We start from the raw sequence: 26,708 nt of genomic DNA, 5'->3' as shown, positions 1-26,708 counted from the left end.
AAACAAACAAACAATCAAACAAACAAGCAAACTCTTCAGCTTTATAATATTAGTATAGATATACTTAGCAGACTTTACATTAAAAACCTGTTGGTGTATTAGCCATTTTGACATCAGTAGTTAATTTGTACAATAAAATTCGACGGCTATCGTAGTCAATTTAAAGTTGGAAGCCATTTTTACCCACTTAAATTTGTAGTTGTTATCAACCATTTTTATGTAGATATTTTTTCTAAGCCAAATTGAAGTCGATAGCTATTCTTAACTATTTTTAAGTCGATAGCTATTCTAAGCCATTTTTAAGTCGATAGCTATTCATAGCCAAATTGAAGTCGGAAGCTATTCTTGGCCAAATTGAAGTCGGTATTGCCAGTTTGAAGTTCGTTGTAAAGTAGATATTTCTCAGCGATATTATTTAGTGAATTAGCTTTATGATATATTATATTTTCATTTCATAAGCAAACACACCAAATAATATAACTGAGTTTCAAAAACCTGAAATAAAAAGTTATTTTTATGACTAACTGACATAGTGATCTATCAACGCACAGCACAAACCACTGGACGGATCGAGCTGACATTTGTCATGCAGGTACATGTTATGACGTAGACATCCGCTAAGAAAGGATTTTGATCAATTCTACCCCCAAGGGGATACAATACGGTATGAAAGTTTGTATGAAAATTGCGGCCTATGTCACAAACCACGCGAACGAAATCGCGGGCAAAAGCCAGTAAACTAATAAAATGACAGCCTCTGCGATCGGACTTTTGGCAAAACATTTAATAACAAAATTAATTAAAGTATGAGGCGCTCATAGCCAGTTGTGCCCACCGGTCGGTAAACGATCTGTGGGTTAAGCAACCATTGGCACGGTCATTCTATAGATGGGTGACCGCATAGTGGTATTTGAACTGAACGTCTCCGTGCTTCGTGCACGTAAAACGTCGGTCCCGGTTGTTGTCAATTAAGATAACAGTCGTTAAGCCATGTCAAAGGCCTTTTGGGCTTAAAAAACTTTAACACTAGGTTGACCACTAACCATACGATAGATAGAATTAAAATATCATAGTATTATTAACAAAGTAATCTATGTAATATAAATAATTATCTTTGTAAGCATCAGGGAAATCTGAAATTAATATCTTTAGAAAATTGATATACCAATCTATAATAACGAAAAACATTATTTTGACGTTAAATTCAAAATGGCGACGAAGAGAATGTTTTAGTAAATTAATAATAATGCGCCAGGAATATGTTATAAAAGAGATATTTTTTATTTAGATTAAAATTATCAATCCTACTCCTACTAAAATTATAAATACGTAATTTCGTGAGAATGAATGTATGTATGGATGTTTGTTACTCTTTCGCGCAAATACTACTGAATCGATTACGATGAAATTTGGTATATAGGTACTTGAAGACCAAAAATAACACAAAGGCTATCTTTTTACCCCGGAGTTCCCGAGGGATTGGGATTTACACGGGAAGGGTTTCCACGCGGACGAAGTTACGTTAAGTTTAGTTAAGTTGCCGATGTTTGTTACTCTTTCACGAAAAAACTATTGGACAGATTTTAATGAAATTTTGATACACAGATAGTATATAATCTGTATTAACACATAGGATACTTTTGCCCCAGGGATTTTTTTTTACGCGGACGTAATCGCGGGAAAAAACTAGTATAATTATATTTTAAAAACTATTTATATAATTTTTATTGTTGTTTAAATAAATAATATATACACTTTTAGGTTACGCGAGTAATACTTTTATGAAAATTAACACTTATATGTATTGAAGTATAAATCAAAATAATATTATTAATTGTTATTCTTCTTACTTATAAAGGATGCTAAATGATATTTTTATCTATATGTGGTTTCTAACCATATACGGAGTGATTTAAAGTAATAAAATAGGTATTTTATTAAATTATATCTATACTAGTAGCCGTCCGCGACTTCGTCCGCGTGGAAACCCTTTCCGTGTAAATCCCGATCCCTCGAGAACTCCGAGATAAAAAGTAGCCTATGTGTTATTCTGGGTTTTCAGCTACCTATATACCAAACTAGCTGACCCGCGCAACTTCGCTTGCGTCGCATAAGAGAGTATGGGTCAACATTTTCCCCGTTTTTGTAACATTTTTTACTGGTAATCTGCTCCTTATGGTCTTAGCGTGATGATATGGCCTATAGCCTTCCTCGATAAATGGGCTATCTAACATTGAAATAATTTTTCAAATCGGACCAGTAGTTCCTGAGATTAGCGCGTTCAAACAAACTCTTCAGCTTTTTAGTATTAGTAGACTCAAACCTCTATTTTAACTACCTTTATAGAAGAACATCATGTATTTAAAATACCAATAAAATACCGTAAAATATATCAATTAATTTGAATTTAATCATTTTGTGGTGTAGCTGATAATATAATGATTCAATTGTGGTCAATTTATCTAAGGTATGTGGTCTAATTGATAATAGATTGTTGTATCAATTACATATAACACTAGCTGATCCGCGCAACTTCGCTTGCGTTACATAAGAGAGAATGGGTCATAATTTTCCCCGTTTTTGTATCATTTTTCGTTGCTACTCCGCTCCTAATGGCCGTAGCGTGATGTTATATAGCCTAAAGCCTTCCTCGATAGTTGGTCTATCTGACACTGAAATAATTTTTCAAATCGGACCAGTAGTTCTTGAGATTAGCGCGTTCAAACAAACAAACAAACTTTTCAGCTTTATAATATTAGTATAGATTTAGAAAATTAAGTTAGAAACAAATTACTTATTAGTCATAAGACTAGATTGTTATTATAATGAGAATATCTTCAAAAAGTAGATACCTCATTAAAAAAAAATAATAAATATGTCAATCTGTCTATTTATTACGACTTAAAAGCTCAATTTCAATTTTTATTCAAATAAATTAATACATAAAGTTTAATATAAGTCTTATAGTTAGAATATTAAGCTAAGCTGATTTTCATGAAAATAACATGAAAACAGTTCAATTACATGCTATGCTACTATTTAGAGTTCCATAGGAAAACCAGACTTCGCTGTCTGTCTGTCTGTATCTCATGAACCGTAATAGCTAGGAAACTGAAATTTACACAAATTATGGATTTCTGTTCTAATTTCCGATTACTAAACATTTTAAAAGTTAAATATTAAGGGGGTCCCCATACAATAAACGGTTTTTTCTTTCGATTTTTTTGCCCAATAATAATAAGATGATGGTACAGAATCCTTCAAGTGAGATTCGAACTTGCACTTGGCTGGTTTTTCAAAAACAATCCCCTTAAATGCTGAAATAGGGAATTAATTTTTTTACTGCCTCCGTGGCGCAGTGGATTAGGTCGCCATACCGCTACCATTGCGTTGGGAGGTCGTGGGTTCGATACCCACACAGAACAATTATAATTATAGTTATTAGTTTGTAAAAGTCCCCGCGACCCAAATTCTTAGTGCGAGAGTTGTCTTTTTTTCTAAACTTTCAAATATAGTTCACTATCTATACTAATATTATAAAGCTGAAGAGTTTGTTTGTTTGTTTGTTTGATTGTTTGTTTGTTTGTTTGAACGCGCTAATCTCAGGAACTACTGGTCCGATTTGAAAAATTCTTTCAGTGTTAGATAGCCCATTTATCGAGGAAGGATATAGGCTATATATCATCACGCTACAACCAATAGGAGCAGAGTACGAATAAAAAAATTTACAAAAACGGGGAAAATTCTGTCACATTCTCTCTTATGTGACGCAAGCGAAGTTGCGCGGGTCAGCTAGTAATAAATAAGAATGATAATATAAAAATATAATAATTAAATCGATGATTCATTTAAAATTAACCTGTGATTTCGTAAACTAATTATAAATAAGCAATAATCATTAAGAATTGTAATAATTACTTTATTATATCAACCTGCATACACTCGTTTAGTAAAAAGCGTAATTAAGATAATACGTAACTAATCTCATTAAGTTAAACGCATTAGTTTATGATCCGGCTATGCCTGTTTTGTGCGGTAAACGATCTGTGGGTTAAGCAAACCTTGGCGTGGTCATTCCATAGATGGGTGACCGCATAGTGGTATTTAAACTGGGCTTCTCCGTGCTTCGGAGGGCACGTAAAAAGTCGGTCCCGGTTGTTGTCAATTAAGATAACAGTTGTTAAGCCATGTCAAAGCTTTCGGGCTTGAACAACTTTGACACTAGGTTGACCACTAACCATAAGAAGAGAGAGAGATTTTCCTAATGAGCAGTGATAGCCCAGTGGTTTTAAGTAGCGTCTCCCACGTAAGTGGTCGAAGGCTCGTACCCGAGACAACACAACAGCCGCGCTGATCGATCTCTGAGGTTAAGCAACACTTGCCGAGGTTGTTCTGTGGATCGGTGACCATCTTATACATACCGAGTTCCTGCATGTTTCGGAAGGCACTTTAAATCGTGGCTCCCGGCTGTAGTTTTCATAAATCTTTGACAGTCAGTTTATAAAAATCTAACTGACCCGCGCAACTTCGCTTGCGTCACATTAAAGAGAATGGGTCAAAATTTTCCCCGCTTTTGTAACATTTTTTACTGGTACTCTGCTCCTATTGGTCGTAGCGTGATGTTATATAACCTTCGATAAATCCTATCTAACACTGAAAGAATTTTTCAAATCGAACCAATAGTTCCTGAGATTAGCGCGTTCAAACAAACTCTTCAGCTTTATAACATTAGTATAGATAAAAAACACTTACCCCTATTTAAAGCTATATTTTTGGCACTAACACTGTCAAAATGTCACTATACACTGTCAAATGATCACATTGTTATTTGGCACACATAATGTACTGAAATGTGTGTCAGGTTTTCAATCAGTGTTTAATATAAGAGAGAAATGCTGATGGAAGACATTTTAGTTCCTTGTTGATACTTACTATAATATTAATGTTTTTTGTTTGTTTGTATGTCAAACATACATAGTATCACGCCTGTTAGACCTTAAGGTATTGTAATATAAAGTTAATTTATCTATCTTCTAAAAATATGTAACTTAAAGGTGTCTGACTGACATAGTGATCTATCAACGCATAGTACAAACCACTGGACAGATCGAGCTGACATTTGACATGCAGGTACATGTTATGACGTAGACATCCGCTAAGAAAGGATTTTAATCAATTCTACCCCTAAGGGGATAAAATAGTGGATGTTAGTTTGTATGAAAATTCTATCTTAAGTCACCAACCACGCAGACGAACGAAGTCGCGGGCAAAGGCTTATTAATTATTTATTTTCTGCACTGAATTTTTTTAGACAACCCGTTCGCATATTCTTTTTAACCCCCGACGCAAACAGAGGGGTGTTATAAGTTTGACGTGTCTGTGTGTGTGTGTCTGTCTGTCTGTCTGTGGCATCATAACTTCCGAACGGATGCAGCGATTTCAATGTAGTTTTCTTTTTTATAAAAAACCTTTTTCATCCAGTGACTAGCTCAGTAAAACTTGACTGCCTCTGTGGCGCGGTCGGTAGTATATGCGGCTGCCGTGCGAGAGGTCTCGGGTTCGAATCCTGGGTCGGGCCAAAAAGTCTTTTCTGAGATTTTCTGTTGAGAATTTCTTAGAGATGCCCGGAGTTGGGAAGTTGAGGTCGAAGACCTCCGTGCCTCGGAGAGCACGTAAAGCCGTCGGTCCTGCGCCTGACCTCTCTCTGGTCGTGTCGGTTATCCGTCCCACCAAACTATGAGAGTTATGGAATAGAGAGTGTACCTGTGTATTGTGCACACACTTGGACACTATAAACAAAGTCCTGCACAGATGGCCAGTTTCAATGAAACTGACCGCCGTAGCCGTATATCGGCTAGGAGGACATTACATTATTATTAAAGGTTACTTAGTTAGGTTTTAGCCTAACACCCATATTATTTTAATGTTATTGCCATGTCATAGGGGGTGAGTCTTTGCCATATACCGGACACTAACTCCGGGCTACTGTTGAGTATATTTAAAGTGTGTTCGGTAGTGTTGGTAGGTAGCAGCTACTTACGTCATCAATGATTTATACCAAGCATAAATATTGTTAAAACCATTTGGTGATTAAAAAGATTGTCCAGGTGTTGGCAGCTCTTATCATTGGCTCTTCCGAACTGGCGGTAAATTCACTCTCTGTATCATTGACTATCATAAGTGTCAGCATTTGACCTAAATGAATGAATGATTTGATTTGATTTGATTTATATTCAAATGAGAACTGAAACCCAACTCTTTGCCAAACCCGAGAATCAGATTTTGATTGGACAAATAATGCGGTGTGTGTGTGTGTGTGTGTGGTGAAAAATGGAAACATTAGTAATATTATTGAAGCAAGTAAAGACAAATAAATTATATTGTATGTATAAACATGATAATTTGTGCTCATTCGATCGATGTAACTTAAAATGCTGACGATGCAAGGTCGTCTAAAATGCAAACTAGCGGAACTTTATAACAATAATTGTTGTTAATACATACTTAATATTATGTTGAAAACATCACGATTTCAAGTATAAGGAAGTAAAAATTGCACTGCATGTTTTTCGCAGTGGTTAACGTGGTCACTTGTCGCAATAACCGTAGCGCCGCGTGTGGTGACTTCCACCCGGGACAAATATTAGTGTGATGAGCACGAGTATCTGTTCTGAGCTTGTTAATGTATCTATATAAGTATGTATTTACAAGTATATAAGTATGTTTATATACTAGGGGCCCGCCCCGGCTTCGCCCGCTTTATACAGTTATTTAAAAAAACTTTTACATATAAGTCTTTCTCTTGAACCACCCTATCTATAAAAAAACCGCATTGACTTATAACACGATACTAAGTAAGACTAGTTGTGAGACTTCCAAGCTTCTGACTACTGTTAACGACTGTCAAAGATCTTCGAAAATGACAGCCGGGGCCCACAATTTAACGTGCCTTCCGAAACACGGAGGAAATTAATATGTATAAGATGGTCACCCATCCACAGAACAACCTCGGCAAGCGTAGCTTAACCTCAGAGATCGATTCGCGCGGCTGTTGTTAACTAAAAATTATCTAGTCCGTCGAGTAATAAAGTCTAATCTTGTATGTATAAATAAATAAATTTAACCCATTACTGTCCCACTGCTGGGCAAGGGTCTCCTCCCGTAATGAGGAGAGGGTTTAGGCCTTGAGTCCACCACGCTGACCAAGTGCGGTTGGGGACTTTGCATGCCCTCAATAAATGTATTAAACAAATTTTAGGCATGCAAGGTTACATCACGATGTTTTCCTTCACCGTTAGAGCATGTGATAATTATTTCTAATACACATATAATTTCGAAAAGTCATTGGTGTGGTGCCTCGGGTTCGAACCTGCGACCACTTGAGTGGGAGGTGTCAACTTATACCACTCGGCTATCACTGCTTATGTACACAATATATGTACGTATGTATACTAAAATCATAATTTTTGTTTCCAGGTCGGCTTCAAAGGCTACGGCCTATCTCCAGCCCAGCTCTCATCATCAGGCAGTTTCAGCTACTCAGACGGACAGACGTACAGCATCACGCACGGCTCAGTCATCATAGCTGCCATCACGTCCTGCACCAACACGTCCAACCCGAGCGTCATGCTGGGAGCTGGTGAGTGACGCTCCTGTGAGAAAGGGATAGCGCTATAGAATCTGTATAGCTCTGTCCTTTTCTAACATCTGATAGTGTTTAAGAAGACTTTCTCGTCGTCTCTGCTAGCCTAGTTACATTGGGAGTTCAGGGAAGTAAGTTTGTTCTAGAAATTTCCTGGTTCATGAGCAGGTGTAAGAAAGGGACAGCGCTAAGGAGTTTGTATAGCTCTGTCCTTTTCTACAGGCAGATCTTTAGGTAGATCTTAATCATCGTCCATTCTTACTAGAATAGTATCTTGAAAGTGCAAGCAAGAGACTTTTGAGACGAGGCTGTAAAGTTTGTTCATGTGTAAGAGGGACAGCGCTATAGAGTCTGTATAGCTCTGTCCTTTTCTAGCAGTAAGGAGTATGTCATAGTAAGCGGGTTTTGATAATCTCTTCGCATTTACTGCGAGCCTGGTACTCCCGTTTCATAAAATTAGTCTTAGGTTTAGAGATTGATATCTAGATAACTCTTCTATCATTCTAAAAGCCTGGTACTTTTATAAACATTCATGAAGGATTATTTTGTGGTTATTGCATTAAGCAATCTTTTCCTACTTACTGTGTACCTGGTAGTTTTATCTGTAACTAACGTAGGGAGAAAGGGAGTCTCTTTAAAGAGTGGAAAGAGTGGGGATTGAGCTTTTCAATGAAACTGACCACTTTAATTCTTCTTTGCAGGTCTCCTAGCCAAGAAAGCTGTTGAAAACGGCTTGAGTGTGCTACCATACATCAAGACTTCTTTATCACCTGGGTCTGGAGTAGTCACTTACTATCTTAGAGTAAGTATTTCATAATCTAACTCAAAGGTGACTGACTGACATAGTGATCTATCAACGCACAGCACTAACCACTGGACGGATCGAGCTGACATTTGTCATGCAGGTACATGTTATGACGTAGACATCCGCTAAGAAAATATTTTGACAAATTCCACCCCCTAAGGGGATAAAATGGGGGATGAAAGTTTGTATAAAAAATCTGTCCTAAGTCACAAACTACGCGGACATAGTCTCGCTAGTTTTTTAATATTGCTGTATTGCTATTTTTTTCTTAGTCTGATTGAATGTCCCACTGCTGGGCAGACTGCTTCCCACTTTTTAGGGTTCCATACCTAAAATGTAAAAAAGGAATCCTATTACTAAGCCTCCGCTGTCTGTCTGTCTCCAGGCTGTATCTCATAAACCGTGATAGCTAGAAAGCTGAAACACAAATGATGTTTTCCGTTGCCGCTATAACAACAAATACAAAAAATTATATATTAAGGAATGGACCGACGACCTGATAAGGGTTGCCGGAGTCCGATGGATGAGGGCGGCCCAGGACCGGTCCTATTGGCGCTCGATGGGGGAGGCCTTTGTCCAGCAGTGGACGATTCCCGGCTGAGATGATGATGATGATGATATATTAAGGGGGGTCTCCATACAATAAACGTGATTTTATCGTATTTTTTCTTCCTTCTTGCGTCCGACTCGCACTTGGCCGGTTTTTTTAATTATTTTCTAAATTTTTCAGGAATCTGGTGTGGTCCCGTATTTGGAGAAGTTAGGATTCAACATCGTGGGGTATGGGTGTATGACCTGTATTGGCAATTCTGGACCTATTGATGACAATATTGCTAATACTATTGAAAAGGTAATTTATTGATTATATTCTTATTATTATTTTATTTATTTGAAGATGCATAATTCATTTTTATTTATAACCAGCTGACCCGCGCAACTTCGCTTGCGTCACATAAATAATGGGTCAAAATTTTCCCCGTTTTTATAACATTTTTCACTGGTACTCTGCTCCTATTGGTCGTAGCGTCATGATATATAGCCTATAGCCTTCCTCGATAAATGGGCTATCTAACACTGAAAGAATTTTTCAAATCGGACCAGTAGTTCCTGAGATTAGCGTGTTCAAACAAACTCTTTAGCTTTATAATATTAGTATAGATGATGTATATTGTCTCCAGAACGAGCTCGTCTGCTGCGGAGTTCTCTCAGGCAACAGGAACTTCGAGGGTCGCATCCATCCCAACACGAGAGCTAACTACCTAGCCTCTCCCCTGCTGGTGATAGCGTACGCGCTCGCCGGGACTGTCGACATCGACTTTGAGAAACAACCTCTAGGTATGTTATGTGGCCCTGGTACTTTTGTAGCAGATTTTGTTAATACATTTTAAGTTTCTTAAGGTTTTTTAAGGTTATATGAGAAACAATTTAAACCTAAATAAACTCTTTGAGAAACAACCTCTAGGTATGTTATGAGCTCCTGGTACTTTTGTAGCAGATTTTGGTAATACGTTAAGTTAAGTTTCTAAACGTTAAGTTTCTAAAGTTTTTTAAGGTTAAATGCGTGGCGATTTGAACCCATAATCTACTTTAAACATTTACTTAATACGCTATCTTTAAAATAGCTCCTTTTTCAGACTCATTTTGTCTTTTATAAGAAACGTAATTGACATTTTTAAATAAGACTCCTACACTGATATGTGTTCCTAGTACTTTCAAAATCATTTAACACTTTCTTCCCCTATATTTTCTTAAAAAGTGTTGTATTCTATACCCCTCTTACCCATTTCTATTCGCTATTGCACCCTTAGTGTCAAAGGGTATGTTCCTTAGGGTCTGTATAGTAGGGTATAGTAACACGAGTTAACTACCTGGCCTCGCCCCTGCTGGTCATAGCGTACGCCCTCGCCGGGACTGTCGACATCGACTTTGAGAAACAACCTCTAGGTATGTTATGTGAACCTGGTACTTTTGTAGCAGATTTTGTTAGTACGTTTTAAGTTTCTAAAGGTTTTTTAAGGTTAAATGAGAAACAAACTAAACCTAAAATACTTTGAGAAACAACTTCTAGGTATGTTATGAGCTCCTGGTACTTTTGTAGCAGATTTTGGTAATACGTTAAGTTAAGTTTCTAAACGTTAAGTTTCTCAAGTTTTTTTAAGGTTAAATTCATGGGATTTGAACCCATAATCTACTTTGGATATTACTTAAGTACGCTATCTTTAAAACTATCTCCTTTTTCAAACTCATTTTGTCTTTTATAAGAAACCTAATTGACATTTTTAATTAAGACTCCTTCATAAATATGTGTTCCTGGTACTTTCAAAATCGTTAAACATTTTCTTCCCCTATATTTTCTTAAAATGTAGTGTTTTCTTTCCACCTCACTTACCCATTTCAATTCGCTATTGTACCCTTAGTGTTAAAGGGTTGCTTAGGGTCTGTATAGTAGGGTATAGTAACACGAGAGCTAACTACCTGGCCTCTCCCCTGCTGGTCATAGCGTACGCGCTCGCCGGGACTGTCGACATCGACTTTGAGAAACAACCTCTAGGTATGTTATGTGGCCCTGGTACTTTTGAAGCAGATTTTGTTAATACGTTTTAAGTTTTTAAAGGTTTTTTTAAGGTTAAATGCGTGGGATTTGAACCCACAACCTGTCACTATGTGCGCTATCGCATTGTGTCTTTATAACACCCGATTTCTGAGACACATTTAGCGGTAGTTTATCTATTCAATAGCGTTGAAACTCATATAAAAATACACTTTTATATAGATAAACTACCGCTAAATGTACCTCAGAAATCGGGCATAAGTAACTTAACTAACATTTTTAAATAACACTTCTATATTAATATGTGAATAAGTAAAGAAAGACTCCTCTTATATTATAATATACTCCTGGTACTTTCAAAATCATTTCACACTTTCTTCCCTTATAATTTCTTAAAAAGTGGTGTATTATATATCCCTCTTACCCATTTCTATTCGCTATTAAACCCTTAGTGTCAAAGGGTATGTTCCTTAGGGTCTGTATAGTATGGTATAATAACTCCAGAGCTAACTACCTGGCCTCTCCCCTGCTGGTCATAGCGTACGCGCTCGCCGGGACTGTGGATATCGACTTTGAGAAACAACCTCTAGGTATGTTATGTGGTCCTGGTACTTTTGTAGCAGATTTTGTTAGTACGTTTTAAGTTTCTAAAGGTTTTATAAGGTTATATGAGAAACAATTTAAACCTAAATAAACTCTTTGAGAAACAACCTCTAGGTATGTTATGAGCTCCTGGTACTTTTGTAGCAGATTTTGTTAATACGTTTTAAGTTTCTGAAGGTTTTTTAAGGTTAAATTCGTGGCATTCGTTCGAACCAGCTTAGCCTTTTCTCCAAATTATGTTGTAGTCGGCTTCCAGTCTCACCGGATGCAGCTGAATACCAGTATTGTACATGCAGCGACTGTCTATCAGACCTCCACAACCTTACCTAGGTTATATCACGATACTAAGTAACACTGTCAGACTTTCAAGCTTCTGACTACTGGTAACGACTGTCAAAGAGCTTTGTGAATGACAGCCGGGACTAACAATAAATATCGACTTTGAGAAACAACCTCTAGGTATGTTATGAGCCCCTGGTACTTTTGAATCTGATTTATGACCTCCAGTTAAGTATTGGTTAAGTTTACCAGGTACATTATACAGTTAATCTGACGTTTATCTATAAGTTTAGCTTAACTTGATAAAAGGTTAAGTTCAATAATATTTGGATTAAATATCTATTTTATCTTGAATTTTAAGTTTCTATAGTTAAATTCGTGGGATTTGAGGGTCTATCCCACTAGTCCCGTTGAGTTGTCCCGTGACGGGACAACTGGCACTATTTTGTCCCAGTTGTCCCGTGGCGGGACAAGTGACACTGTTTTAGTGCCAGTTGTCCCGTGACGGGACAACTGGCACTATTTTGTCCCAGTTGTCCCGTGGCGGGACAAGTGACACTGTTTTAGTGCCAGTTATCCCGTTGCAGAAAAATCACGGGACTAATGGGACAGACGGAAGGGTCAAAACAACTGGTTCCATTGAGTTGTGTGACAACAGGTACTTGGTACTTTGGTAAGATAGCAGACGTTATACGTTGTGTTGTAGTACATTTTTACTTAATTTTTAAAAATAAAAAAAAATAAAAATCATTTATTACCAGTCCAGTTTTACAAAATTATGCTTATATCTACGACAACCCCACTAGGCGCAGCCTGTATCGGGGCTATCAATATTATGAACAATTGCCAGATCGGACTAGTTAACTTAAAACTTAAAATGTACTTATTTATTAATAACACAAAAGGTAAGAGCATTTATGTATTTATGAGGAAGAATGCGTGTATTTGTGTGAGCGTGTGTGTGTGTATACGTGAGCGTGTGTGTGTCTGTGTGTATGTGTGCGTGAGTTTGGGTGTGTGTGTGTGCGTATGTGTGTGTGTGTGTGTGTGTGTGTGTGAGTGACCCAATAATTAGTAAGTAGTTTTAAGCAGCTGTTCAATTTCGTAATAGTCAATTTTACCCAAGTATTTAATAGTTTTTAGTTCAACTTCTCTTATAGAATTTTCCTTAAAGTTACATTTTTTCTGTAATTTGTTATAAATAAACGGATATAGGTAAGTGTTGAATCTCTTGGCGAAGGAGGTATGGACTGCAGGGACCTGGGCCCTGTAGACTCTTCGATTTAGTAAAGCTTGGTAAGTATCAGAGTTTAATATTTTTTTATGTGTGTAGATTATTGCTAGTTTTATATAAAGGCGGCGAATGCTAAGTAATTTTGTTTCTTTATGAATAAGTTCTGTAGAATACCTGATGGGTTTCTTTAACATGACTTTAAGGACTGATCGTTGCGCTCTTTCAAGGCAGATTATATGAGAAGCAGCCGTACCCCCCCAAATTCTTAAGCAGTATGTGAGAATTGATTGGCAAAGCGCTAGGTAGATTGTCTTAATGAGTTCTACACTAGCTACGTTCCTAATTTCCTTCATAATATAGATTATCTTCCTGGTTCTTGACGATAAGGCTGTAATGTGTTCCTTGAAGGTAAGTTTTTCGTCAAGAAGGATACCAAGATATTTTATTGTTTGCGTTCTTTGAATCCCTTTACAGCCGCAGAAATTAGGATCGACATTTACTTGATCACGAGAACATGTGTGGACTAAGATGTTAGTTATTGCAGGTGGGGCCGACGCCGCAGTTTTGTGAAAGCATAGGAACTTCGTTTTGCTTGTGTTTAAGGTAAGTAAGTTATCTTCTAGCCATCGCATTACTTTAGCCATACCCTTCTCAACTCTTTGATTGCAGTCATCCCAAGAATTACCATGAAATAATATAGCAGTGTCATCGGCGTAGCAGATGATGTGAGCATTTAGTAAAGGTAAAGAAGCAAGTTCATTCAGGTAGATCAAGAATAGAGTAGGGCCAAGGACGCTGCCTTGGGGTACGCCAAACGAGAGTTCACTAGGAGTACTGAGCCAGGAATCAATTTTTAGACATTGACGCCTTCCACACAAATAACTTTTGAACCAGTCATGAGCAATGCCTCTAACACCTATGCCTTCTAGTCTTCTCAGTAAGATAGGAACCGACACGGTATCAAAAGCTTTTGCTAGGTCTAGGAAAACTCCAGTGCACGCTTTACCGTTGTCTAAATTGTCTACAATATTGTTAATTAGCAAATTAACTGCGTCTTCTGTCGACCGTTTTTTTCGAAATCCAAATTGGTTGGGGGATAAAATGTTATTATTTTCAAGGTAATCTATTAAACGTTTGTTAACAATCCTTTCCATAATTTTAGAGAAGACTGGGAGCAAAGATATAGGTCTGAAGTTGTTGGGACTATTGCTTTCTCCACTTTTATGAATTGGTATGACAGTTGCAATTTTCCAGTTATTTGGGACCATTCCTGTGGATAAACTAAGATTAATTATTTCAGCAAGGGGATCTACTATGTAAGAACTAATAGCTTTAATCATTTGTACAGAAATACCATCAGCTCCAGGCGCAGTGTTTGATCTCAAGGTATGTATAATATTTTCTACTTCATGTCTGTCAGTCGGTTCGAAAAAGAAAGATGATGATGGAGAATTATTAGTGTCAACGTTTTGAGCTAGGGTCAACTGTGTGGCATTTAACTTTAAAAGTATATCGTTAGCATAGGTTTGGCCTATCGAAGCAAAGAAATTGTTACAAACATTGACAGATTCTTGAGGACAACTTTTGATGGTCGTTAGGTCTAAGCTCGGAGAAGATTTATTATTTTTTCTGTTAGTGATTTCGTTAATGGTACCCCACAACTCACGAGGCTTGTTTTTGTACTGTGCTAAAAGATTGGTATGATAATCGTCTTTTACTTTACGCAACAAAGAAATATAAAAATTCCGGTATCTAGAGTATATTATGGCTTTAATGCTACATGAAGGGTTTTTTCTTGATTCTAAATGAAGTTTATCTTTTACACGTGAACATCTCAGAAGACCAGGTGTCATCCAAGGCTTTATAAGATTTTTTGATCGAGACACTGTGATGCGTTTACAATTATTGTCTAATATACCTTTAATGATGTCCACAAAAGTTTCCGTTTGTTCTGTTACATTAGAAATATTACTTAAAATTGTCCAATCAACGCTACTTAATTCTTCAGCAATAGAATCATAATTAACACGCACTCTATATTTTGGAGGAATAACAGGCCTGGATGTAACCCCAGTTATACCCGTAATTATCAGATCATGATCAGTTAATGATGTAGAACAGACTATAGTTTCTATTTCGATTTCCCCGCTATAAAAAACATGGTCGATACATGAGCTCTTTCTTGTAGGTCTATTGACTGCCGGTTTTAATCCTAGTTCTGCCATTGCACAGAGGTAAGAAGAAACGTTATAAGAATCAGAGTTATTAATGTTAATATTGATATCGCCCATAAATAAAGTGCAAGGCTTAAGATTAAGTGCTGGAATTATATTTTGCAAAGAATTAATAAATTTATCTGAATTTTTAAAAGACGGAGATCTGTATACACCAACAATAGTAGCTACTTTAGGGATGCATGCAACGATACAGTCAGCTTCTTCAACAGAAGGTTCGCTCATCATTGGCGACCAAATGTCGCGCACGTATATTACAACTCCCCCAGCCCTGTTAAAATGCTTGGTCGTGTGATACGAGTTATAACCCTGAATATGAGGAACTGTAAGAGAATCACTGAGCCAACACTCTGTTAGAACTATAACATCAAATACAATTTTAGATCTACTTAATAACAATAAAAATGAGGTAAAATTTTGGTTTATACTGCGAATATTATAAGAGAGAGTTTTTAAAGTATAATCCCGAATAACCGTGTAACACTCCTCTATACTATCGATAGAATGGCATTTTACAATAAACGCTTTATCTATTTGTTGCATAAGTTCAGACGTAGCCATAAATATATGTTGTTAATACGTATTTAAATTTAAAAGAGCAATGTAGTTTATATGCCATCCTATAAGTGCGCATAATTGAGTCTAAAATAAAGGGAGGAGTATCTATGAAAAGTTTTGGTAGATGGGATTCTACGAGAGACAAGTAAAAGGCGTTGGGTAAATGTAAAAAATGTTTGGTTGGGTTTACCTTGTGTAAGAAATAGCTTACTAAGACTTCGTATGGAAATATGGTTGTGTGTAAGTGTGTGTATAAGTGTGTAAATAAGTATAATAGTGTGTACAACATATGAGTATAAAAATATCTTAGGTTTAAACAAAATGAGATCAAAATGTAAAAGGAATATAAGAAATACACTAAAATCACAACAATAAGTCTATGTAGCCGGTTGGCCGACGATCTTATCCAGATCTTCGATGGAGTGAATGCGTATTGCTGGAAATTGACCAGTAGGCCCGTTCTCATTCTTCTTGACATATATATTACCATTTCGCAACCAACAAAAACGAAACCCATTGGATTGGGCTCTAGCACGAGCTTCACGAAATAACAATCTCTTCTCTTTGGTAACTCGTTCATTAAAATAAATTTTTGAAATAGTCGTGTTAACAATATTCTCAGAAGTAATGTTCTTCCTATATTTAGCAGCTTGCAATATTTCGTCTCTCTTTGCCTTCCTTGTTAATTTGACAACAATTGGGCGGTGTTTAGAGGAGTCACTCCCGGATTTAGGTTTTGGACCCGCTCTAGATACGGAGTCAATATCAGACTCTCCTAAGTCCACCTTCAGTTTTTGGGACACTGTCAAAAGTACATGTGTAAGGTAGATAAGTTGAAATTACATTAGGTACATGTTGAATTGACTTGAGTGTTTGAGCTGCTTCAGGGGCCTGTTAACAATATATTTTTAGTTTCCTTACATTATGTTTTTTCAAGTAGGGAATTTCGGATAAGCATTTTACATTTATGGTATGGAAGGTCATAGATATTGACACTCTTGTCAATTATAAAGTGAAAAGCTCAAATGGTAAAAAAAACTTCTTGTGAATTTAAACTTTACATAGAGTAGCGTACAATTCATCATCTGCTATCTTACCGAAGTACCAAGTACCTGTTGTCACACAACAACTCAATGGAACCAGTTGTTTTGACCCTTCCGTCTGTCCCATTAGTCCCGTGATTTTTCTGCAACGGGACAACTGGCACTAAAACAGTGTCACTTGTCCCGCCACGGGACAACTGGGACAAAATAGTGCCAGTTGTCCCGTCACGGGACAACTCAACGGGACTAGTGGGATAGACCCGGATTTGAACCCACAACTTCTCATTCTTAATATTACTTAATACGCTATCTTTAAAACTATCTTCTTTAAGGGACTAATTTTGTGTCATAAAAGAAACCGAATTAACATTTTTAAATAAGGCTCCTACAATAATATGTACTCCTGGTAATTTCAAAATCATTTAAAGCTTGCTTCTCATTTTTTTTTTAACCCATTACTGTCCCACTGCTGGACAAGGATCTCCTCCTAATTCATGGAACTTAAGGTCTAACCCCCCTCTCTCCTCCGAGAGAGGGGTTAAATCTTGTTTGTTTGTCGTATGGTTAGTGGTCAACCTAGTGTCAAAGTTGTTCAAGCCAAGAGGCCTTTGACATGACTTAACGACTGTTATCTAAGTTCACAACAGCTGGGACCGGCTTTTTACGTGCCCTCCGAAGCACGGAGACGCCCAGCTCAACTACCATTATGCGGTCACCCATCTATTGAAAGACCGCGCCATCGGTTGCTTAACCCACAGATCGTTTACCGACCGGTGAGCGCAATTGGCTATAGGCGCCTCCTAAATCTCACACGGTGATTTGATTCCAAACTAAGCAGAGCTTGTACTTTTTTCTTTCTAGGTACCCGAGCTGACGGTAGCCCAGTGTTCCTCCGTGACATCTGGCCCACTCGCGCCGAGATCCAAGAGGTGGAGAACAAACACGTCATCCCGGGCATGTTCAAGGAGGTAAGACTAACCACCATTTTCAATAATCTATCGGAAACTACAGATAGATTGCTATCTGAGGTTTACGCGACGAAATGGTCTAACATTTGGCTATTGTGGAGTTCGTGGCTAGGTTAACAACAGCCGCACGGATCGATCTCCGAGGTTAAGCCAGGTCTCTGAGGTTGTTTTATGGATGGGTGACCATCTTATACATAAAGACTTCCTCCGTGTTTCGGAAGGCACGTTAAATTGTGGGTGCCACAATGCGGTCACCCATCTATGGTATGACCGCGCCAAGGGTTGCTTAACCCACAGATAGTTTCCCGACCGGTGAACGGCTATGATTGATAATTAGTATTTTTAACAAATAAAAAACTAAAATTACATGAAAATCTTTTGCTCTATCAAAAAATACTATTAATGTAGGATAATAGAAGTTAAGCCACGCATGCCGAGGAGGTTTTTGGATGGGTGACCATTGATATAATATTATGTGTTTTACCCAGGTATACGAGAAGATAGAACAAGGCTCTCCATCGTGGCAAGCTCTGTCAGTACCTCAAGGCAAGCTATACGGATGGGACCCCAACTCCACTTATATTAAAAGACCACCTTTCTTTGATGGCATGAGCAGGGTAAGTTGACGTTCATGTAGTTTTCAATATAAATAGTGTTTTTGAAACGTTTTGTTTAAATTTGTTTGGTAGTAAAGCAGTATGGCTTTCTGTGGGGTTCAATTTAGCAGGTTTAGCCGAATTGGTTTAATCCTTTTGGCGTGTAAAAAGATCAAATAAAAAAGACACTTTTTTATGTTTTTATAATTTATTTTTTTGTACGTTGCTCTCCCTTGCTTCTCAACAATTTACGTAATTTTGACGATTTTAGGTTATTATTTTTAGTATAATGTTAAAAGGTATTTATAATTTAGTTTAGTATAATGTTAAAAGTACGTATATTAATAGGAATTGGAAATAAAGTATGTAAGGAAAAAAATACAATAAAACCTACTTAGTCTCAACGATTTTCGCTAGATGGCATTATACACAACACCAGTACAATAATACCTACCTATTTCCAACAACTTTCGCTAGATGGCACTTTAATAAATCCCTTACTTCTTTTCAGGAGCTGAAACCTCCTCAAGGAGTACAGAATGCGCGCTGTCTGCTGCTCCTGGGCGACTCTGTGACCACTGACCATATCTCACCGGCTGGTTCTATCGCTAGGAATTCTCCGGCCGCTAGATATTTAGCCGCTAGAGGGTAAGTCAACTTATTTACGTAGAAGCTGACCCGTGCAACTTCGCTTGCGTCACATAAGAGAGAATGGGTCAATTTTTTTCCCGTTTTTGTAATATTTTTTACTGGTACTCTGCTCCTATTGGTCGTAGCGTGATGATATATAGCTTATAGCCTTCCTTAATAAATGAGCTATCACTAAAAGATTTTTTAAAATCGGACCAGAAGTTCTTGAGATTAGCGCGTACAAACAAACAAACAATCAAACAAACTCCTTAGCTCTATAATATTAGTATAGAAGTATAGTTTTGTTACAGTACAAGCTCTGCTTAGTTTGCAATAAATAACCGTGTGTGAGTTGTCCAATGATATTAGATCGGGGAAAAAGTCTTTTCGCGTTATAGTAAATATGAACTTGTAATAAAATCTTTTCTCTACACAACAAAGCTCGATATTTGAGTACCTCACGAGCTCACTGAAAGAAACCTAATGAACCGTGTACTCATTTGTGATTGTTGAAGCCAAAGAGATGTTATTACAAGTTCATACATACTATAATGCGAAGAGACTTTTTCCCCGACCTAATATTTATTTATTTATTTTATTTTATTCTCTTTCAGTCTCACTCCTCGTGAATTTAATTCGTACGGCTCTCGTCGCGGCAACGATGCAGTGATGTCGCGGGGCACGTTCGCTAACATACGTCTGGTGAACAAGATGTCCGCCACTGCTGGCCCGAGGACCACGCACCATCCTAGCGGCGACGCCATGGACATATTCGACGCTGCTGACAGGTGAGGCTTGGAAAATGATGGATGAGCGCTTTCTCGCGAAACGTAACTACTTAAGTATAGGTGCTATAGTCATGGGTAAGTGTCTTTAACTAAGGCTTAGATATTGATGGGTGAGCGATATTATTCAAAAGTGTCTTATTGGCAGTGTCTTAGTCTTTCGAAAGATTCACTTAACGTTAAGTGATGATAGGTTAAGCAATTCTAGCTAGGTTTAGAACAGGATGGGTGACCAAAAATGATAACTCAAGGTGGTATTTTCAGCATTGTGTAGTTAATAGAAATGTGGCAAGGTTAAGCAACTGTAGTGAGGTTTGGAAATGGATGGGTGAGCAAAATAGCGATAAGACACTTAAGATAGGATTTACTTTGTACTGTGTTTGTATTCAGTTGTCATACGACTTATATTCAATCTTGTTATAACAGGTACGCGGCAGAGAACGTGCCGCTCATCGCTGTAGTGGGCAAGGACTATGGCTCAGGCTCCAGCCGTGATTGGGCTGCCAAGGGACCTTACCTACTGGTTAGTAACCCCTTGAAATTTTAATTTTTAGGCCTTACCTTGCCTTTTTGACTGCTTCTGGACGCAGTGGTTAAGGTCACCACGCCAACACCGCTGCGGCGGGAGGTTGTGGGTTCGATTCCCACACGGAACTTTTATTTGTGCGATCCACAAATAATTGTTACGGGTCTGGTTGTACTTTGTGTCCGTTGTTTGTATGTTTGTAAAAGTCCCCGCGACACAAGCGAGCAAGAATAATTCTAAGTGCGGGGTTGTCTTTTTATATAGAAAATAAGTTGACCCGTGCAACTTCGCTTGCGTCACATAAGAGAGAATGGGTCATGATTTTCCCCGTTTTTGTAATTGTTACTGGTGCTCTGCTCCTATTGATCGTAGCGTGATGATATATTATAGTCTATAGCCTTCCTCGATAAATGGACTATCTAACACTGAAAGAATTTTTCAAATTGAGATTAGCGCGTTGGATTATTTCTAATACACATATAACTTGGAAAAGTCATTGGTGTGTCTCGGGTCTGCAACCATTGCGTGGGAGGTACCAACCTAAACCACTCTGCTATCACTCGCTTATTAGTGCGGGAGTTGTCTTTTACGAATTAAATAAATATTGTCTTTTAGTAAAACACTGCCTGACTGACTTATCAATATAAAACATGATTTTTTTTCTTTAGATTAATTAATTATTTATTTATTTATTTAAACTTCTTATACAATTTGTATAAACGCTGACTTATTGCCAAAGGCATTTTCTGCCAGTCTACCTTGGGGTGATGCAGAGATTAAATGAAGTAGGTGTTTAAATTATAAAATCGAGGCGCCCATAGCCAGTTGCGCTCACCGGTCGGTGAACGATCTGTGGGTTAAGCAACCATTGGCGCGGTCATTCCATAGATGGGTGACCGCATAGTGGTATTTGAGCTGGGCGTCTCCGTGCTTTGGAGGGCACGTTAAAAGTCGGTCCCGGTTGTTGTCACTAAGATAACAGTCGTTAAGCCACGTCAAAGGCCTCTCGGGCGGCTTGAACAACTTTGACACTAGGTTGACCACTAACCATACAACAAACAAACAAACAATTATAAAAGAGGAAAATTATTGACACTTATTCTTTACTTCACCAGGGCATCAAAGCGGTAATAGCGGAGTCCTTCGAGCGCATCCACCGCTCGAACCTGGTGGGCATGGGCATCATCCCGCTGCAGTTCACGGGCGGCCAGAGCGCCGACTCGCTCGGTCTGACCGGCGCCGAGACCTTCACTATCAACCTGCCTGAAGACATCACGCCCGGCGCGATTATTGATGTGCATGTGAGTTGTTTGATGTTTGAGTGATGTTTTTTTGACGTTTGGGTCAAATTTTGTAATTTGGGTCAATTTTTTGACAGTTGGGTAAATTTTTGACGTGAGAGAATTTTTTGGCAATTGGGTCAATTTTTTGATTTGTGGGTCAAATTTTGACATGTAAGTAAGTTTTGACTTTTGGGTAATTTTTTTGACAGTCGAGTCTATTTTTGATATTTGGGTCATATAATTGAAATTTGGGACAAGTTTGACAGCAGCCAAATTTTAATTTAAATCAATTTTTTGACACTTGAGTACAGTATTTGACATTTAGGTATTTTTTTTACATTCAATGCTAAACTCATGAACTCAAACTCACAACATTTAGTTGACATTTTCAAAATATTGTCAAATATAATATTTGACACATGAAATCACCTTTTTGACACGTATTTATTTTGCTCACAGGTGAACAACAGCAAGACATTCCAAGTGAAAGTACGTTTCGACACCGAAGTCGACCTGACTTACTTCCGTAATGGCGGCATTCTGAACTACATGATTAGAAAAATGTTGTAATATACATATATACAAGCAATAACTTATTAACACTGAAAATAGGAGTTTACAGTCTGTTTTTACTCAAAAACATACAAAATATCACGCCTGTTATACGCTAAGGTGTGTAGCGGCTCGCTACATACAGCGACATCTACTGGGATCAGCGCACAACCAACCACCACGCGCAGTGTGACTGACGTCACAAGTCCTGAATCGCGCTATCGAAGTTTGCACTGCAACTGACTATATATACAAGTTCCCGGCTACAACAGTCGGGCAGCCTAGGCCCACCAGGCACGATCACCTCGCCTGCTCGGAGGATCCTCCCTTTGTGATGGGGGAACACGATCACCTCGTTCCTCCACAGGTGTATGAAGTATACACTCATTTCGCTATTAACAATGTTAGTCTCATGTAATAGGGAAAAATTGTTAAGAAATATATAATATATCAGCTTGGCCTTCCTTCCAAGCTATGTTAGAGTCGGCTTCCAGTCTCACCGGATGCAGCTGAATACCAGTATTGTACATGCATCGACTGTCTATCAGACCTCCACAACACAGTTACCTGACTTATAACACGATACTAAGTGAGACTGTTGTCAGACTTTCAAGCTTCTGACTACTGTTAACGACTGTCAAAGATCTTCGAAAATGACAGCCGGGACCCGCAACTTAACATGCCTAATATAAATAGTACTTTGCCCGACTCGGAATTGAACCTTATAACCAGCAGTCAGATGCACTACCGACCACAGAGAAACCTAGTGAATAACCGCAGTAATTAAGGTGATCACCACGCCATTACTATTGCATCGGGGTCGTGGGTTCCCACACGGAACAATTATTTGTGCGATCCACAAATAGTTGTTTCGGGTCTGGTTGTACTTTGTGTCCGTTGTTTGTATGTTTGTAAAAGTCCACGCGACACAAGAGCAATTCTTAGTGTGGGAGTTGTCTTTTTAAAGATGAAAGATGAATCGTGGGTAAATTTTAACCACCTATGTTTACACCTTTTAGTATAACAGGCGTAATGTTAAGTATGTATGAAAAGTATAAGTAATATTTCAATAAAAATCCTACAAAGATTGTTTTCAAATAAGATGTTATAAGTTATATAGACTTTGTACACACTATAATAGAAAAATGCTTACAATTTAATTCTGAATCCTAAATGTAGATTGAAAAGGAAAAAAACTGTATTTTTTATAAATTAAAATGGGTTTCAGGTTAAAAGTTAAGGTTTAAAGGATTCTATGTAACTTTAGAAAACTATTTAATATTATAATGGTGCATATTTTTTTGTATAAAAATAAGATTTTTAATTAGATAAAGTTATATACCCTCATATTCATAAACACGCTTTAAACCTATTTTAGTTAAAAAGCTACTACAATATATTATGTTTTCTCTTTTTCATTTCGCTAAGGAGTGAAAGAAACAAAACTCTTTATAAGACTTTCATAACTTCATATATTTTTATGAATAAGAGGGTAAGACTCTGGCGTCTTAACTTTGTCATGGTAACTGAACCTATACATTATTTAATTACAAATTATGTATTTTTATCTTTTTAAAAACCTTATTTTTTAATATAAACTGTGACTATTTTTTGTCTCTTTCGCTCCAAATAAAATTCGACATGCTATCCTTTTCCCGCCAATTTTCCTACCTTTTTTAAATCGAATGTTAATCGATGTTTTTTTTTGCCTTTTTTTTATTCTGGGAAGGGTTATTTCACAAATCTAGATTAAATATTTCTTTTTTATGTAAAATGTAGAAAATATTTTGTAATCATGGAATAGGTTTAAGAATAATTCAATAAATTTGTTATTTTGTTTACTGATTGTTTTAATTATGAAATTAACCTAAAAAAGTTTTTTTTTCAATATGGTTGCTTGGCAGTCGACATACCTTGTGCGAATTTAAAATGTTTTTTGATATAGGTATTAATAGTGCGTTTGTTTCAACATAGTTGCTTAGCAGTCGAAATAATATGACTTTAAAATAATTTTTGATTTATTTATTTTATACTGTGTCATTGGCACAATTAGGCATAAAGCTACGATAATTCCGAAGCTTAACAAAAAAAACATAAAAAGGAATTACTTAGCTATCTAGCTCATGTTGAAATTTATAACTCGTTTAACAAGTTGAAGTTATTTGTCCAATGATATATACATATTTCATATTTGTAAATTGTGTACAGTTGTTATGAAACTGCAAGTTTATGAAATTGTAAGGGGTAAGTGGACAAAGTTGTTATCTCACACAAAAATGGTAAAATCTACTTTTTTGCATAAACATACGTTTCGATACCTATGCTATAGAACTTCGAAGTTCTGTCAAATTGGCACGTTTTCGATTTACAAGCAGTAAAATGTATTTCTTGTACTCGCATTTACGCATATATTTATGCGTAAAATGTGGATGCAGAAATCTTAATGTACTTAAGTGTCACACATTTCGCCATTGTATGACATGCAATATTAATATAACTTGTTGTACATACCTACTACATAGAGTGAATCACTTAACTACTTAATAACTTAGTACTGGTAAAGCGCGGTTTCTTTAAAATTGAAAGAAATTGGCATATAGGTCAATTACACTATTTGAAATGCTACAATTTTATTCATAGCGATATTTAGCTAAGAACGGGAAAACTGAACTCGTCCCTAGCTTTTTATGCGAGTTATTTTCTTATTTCTACAATCAAGTGACAATAACCTTCAATTTTTCCTTAAACAGTACCTAATTGCTTTAATGTATCTATTAGAGAAAATATTAATTTTGTCAGATTTATAGGTTAAACTCATTTCTATAAAAGTGTTTTGCGTTTTTCCGTAATGTTTTTGGTATTTTATTGTTGATAAATACATTCTAAATTACTTGTATAATATGTTATTACATAACCTCATTTTACGGTATCGAATTCGATACAATCTCTTCACTTCTCGTGCTAAAACTACGGGTGAGTCGAAATAAAACAACAATTTCCAAAACGGTACATTTAATCAGTCGAAAATGGTTTATTTTATACCCAAGAGTGATAACAGTCAAGAATTAATTAACAGGAACCAACAGTTGTAGAATACAGAACAATAAAAATACAATAAATAAAACATCAGACAAAAGAAAGAAAACGATGAAAAAAGGCGGGAACATTTTGACAGTTGATTTTTTTATATAAAACAATATGGCGTAATATGCAGTTTTTAAAAGTTAAGAAAAAAATAATTCTGTAAACATCTTACTTTTTAAAATTGATATTATTTTTTTTACAAATACATAACTAAAATGAATTTTTGTTGCTGGTTTTAACTTAAGAATAAAAATGACATGTAATTTTTATAACAAATTTGGATTAACATGACAAAATAAAAAGTTAAAGAACCAGTAACTTTAATTTTTTGAAAATAATACACTTTCATTTATTCCAAGCCTGTAGTTTTAATAACGTTATTTAAAGAAAATAGAAAGAAAATACCTAGTTATAAAAATAAGTAAGAAAACGATACTTTCTGTATTCTACAACTGTTTTAATTGACAATGAACACTTTTCAGTGGAAAATCACAGTTTAGAAGAATTACAATCAGAGAGAATATTGCATTGACTTTTAAAAAAAGTTATTCACAACCTGAACATTACTATGGGCTTATGAAACTTTAAGATTTTAAATTTAAATATAAAGAAAATAAAAAATGCAAATTTATTATTTCATAAAAATGGAGACATCTCTTTTAATAAATTATGTGTATAGAATTAGTAAAATTTTCAGAAATATATTCAAATCTGAACTAAATAAAAAATATCTCAACAACAAAAAAATCGATCTACATTTTTCCAGCATATTTTTTCATAAAAATATTTAAAAATAACCTGAAAAAGACATAAAAAATAAGTTTACATATAGAATTGTACATTCAATTTCATTATTACGGTAAAAAAAAGGTTTCTAAACGGCCCAAGTTAGTAAAAAAAAATACTTAATTTTTTCTAAGAGTCAATGCAATTTTAAAATCACAACAACATTTTTTTAGTCCTAACATTTTGAATCACAGGGTTTTTATTTGAATTTCAGTATATTTTTCAGTTCTTACACATTTTAGCCTCATTAGTATAGATGACTTATACATACTTAATGTTATTATAATTTCAATGTGCGATTGGTCTTTAAAAAAAGCAAAAAAATGTCGATTAACAATTTTTCTTTCACGAAATTGAAATTTTTTTATGAAATTTTACTTCAATATTTAATATTAATGTCGGCAAATTGCTTAATTTCTTGCGTTATATTCTGGGAGGAGATTACCCAGCAGTGGGACATTAATGGGTCAAATATAGTATTTGAACTGAGCGTCTCCGTGCTTCAGAGAGCACGTAAAAAGTCGGTCCCGGTTGTTGTCGATTAAGAAC

The 26,708-nt window shown here is 36.5% G+C and overlaps 1 protein-coding gene across 1 annotated transcript in view; it reads left to right on the top strand.

The window, feature by feature from the left end:
* The window catches only part of LOC142985401 (cytoplasmic aconitate hydratase-like), a 58,108-nt gene extending 33,978 nt beyond the window's left edge, over positions 1-24,130 (top strand). Inside the window, exons 12-22 of the mRNA XM_076133536.1 lie at positions 7,477-7,639; positions 8,344-8,444; positions 9,178-9,297; positions 9,626-9,782; positions 17,811-17,917; positions 18,406-18,534; positions 19,025-19,161; positions 19,758-19,931; positions 20,355-20,451; positions 21,570-21,755; positions 22,197-24,130. Coding sequence (XP_075989651.1) covers positions 7,477-7,639; positions 8,344-8,444; positions 9,178-9,297; positions 9,626-9,782; positions 17,811-17,917; positions 18,406-18,534; positions 19,025-19,161; positions 19,758-19,931; positions 20,355-20,451; positions 21,570-21,755; positions 22,197-22,307 — 1,482 coding nt within the window. The 3' untranslated portion in view covers positions 22,308-24,130. The remainder of the gene's footprint in view (positions 1-7,476; positions 7,640-8,343; positions 8,445-9,177; positions 9,298-9,625; positions 9,783-17,810; positions 17,918-18,405; positions 18,535-19,024; positions 19,162-19,757; positions 19,932-20,354; positions 20,452-21,569; positions 21,756-22,196) is intronic.
* Positions 24,131-26,708: the final 2,578 nt, after the last annotated feature.

This window comes from Anticarsia gemmatalis, chromosome 30 (genome assembly GCF_050436995.1).
Source record: "Anticarsia gemmatalis isolate Benzon Research Colony breed Stoneville strain chromosome 30, ilAntGemm2 primary, whole genome shotgun sequence".
Taxonomy (NCBI): Eukaryota; Metazoa; Arthropoda; class Insecta; order Lepidoptera; family Erebidae; genus Anticarsia; species Anticarsia gemmatalis.
The sequence above is the reverse complement of the archived record's forward strand: the minus strand, read 5'-3'. Positions and strand labels throughout refer to the sequence as shown.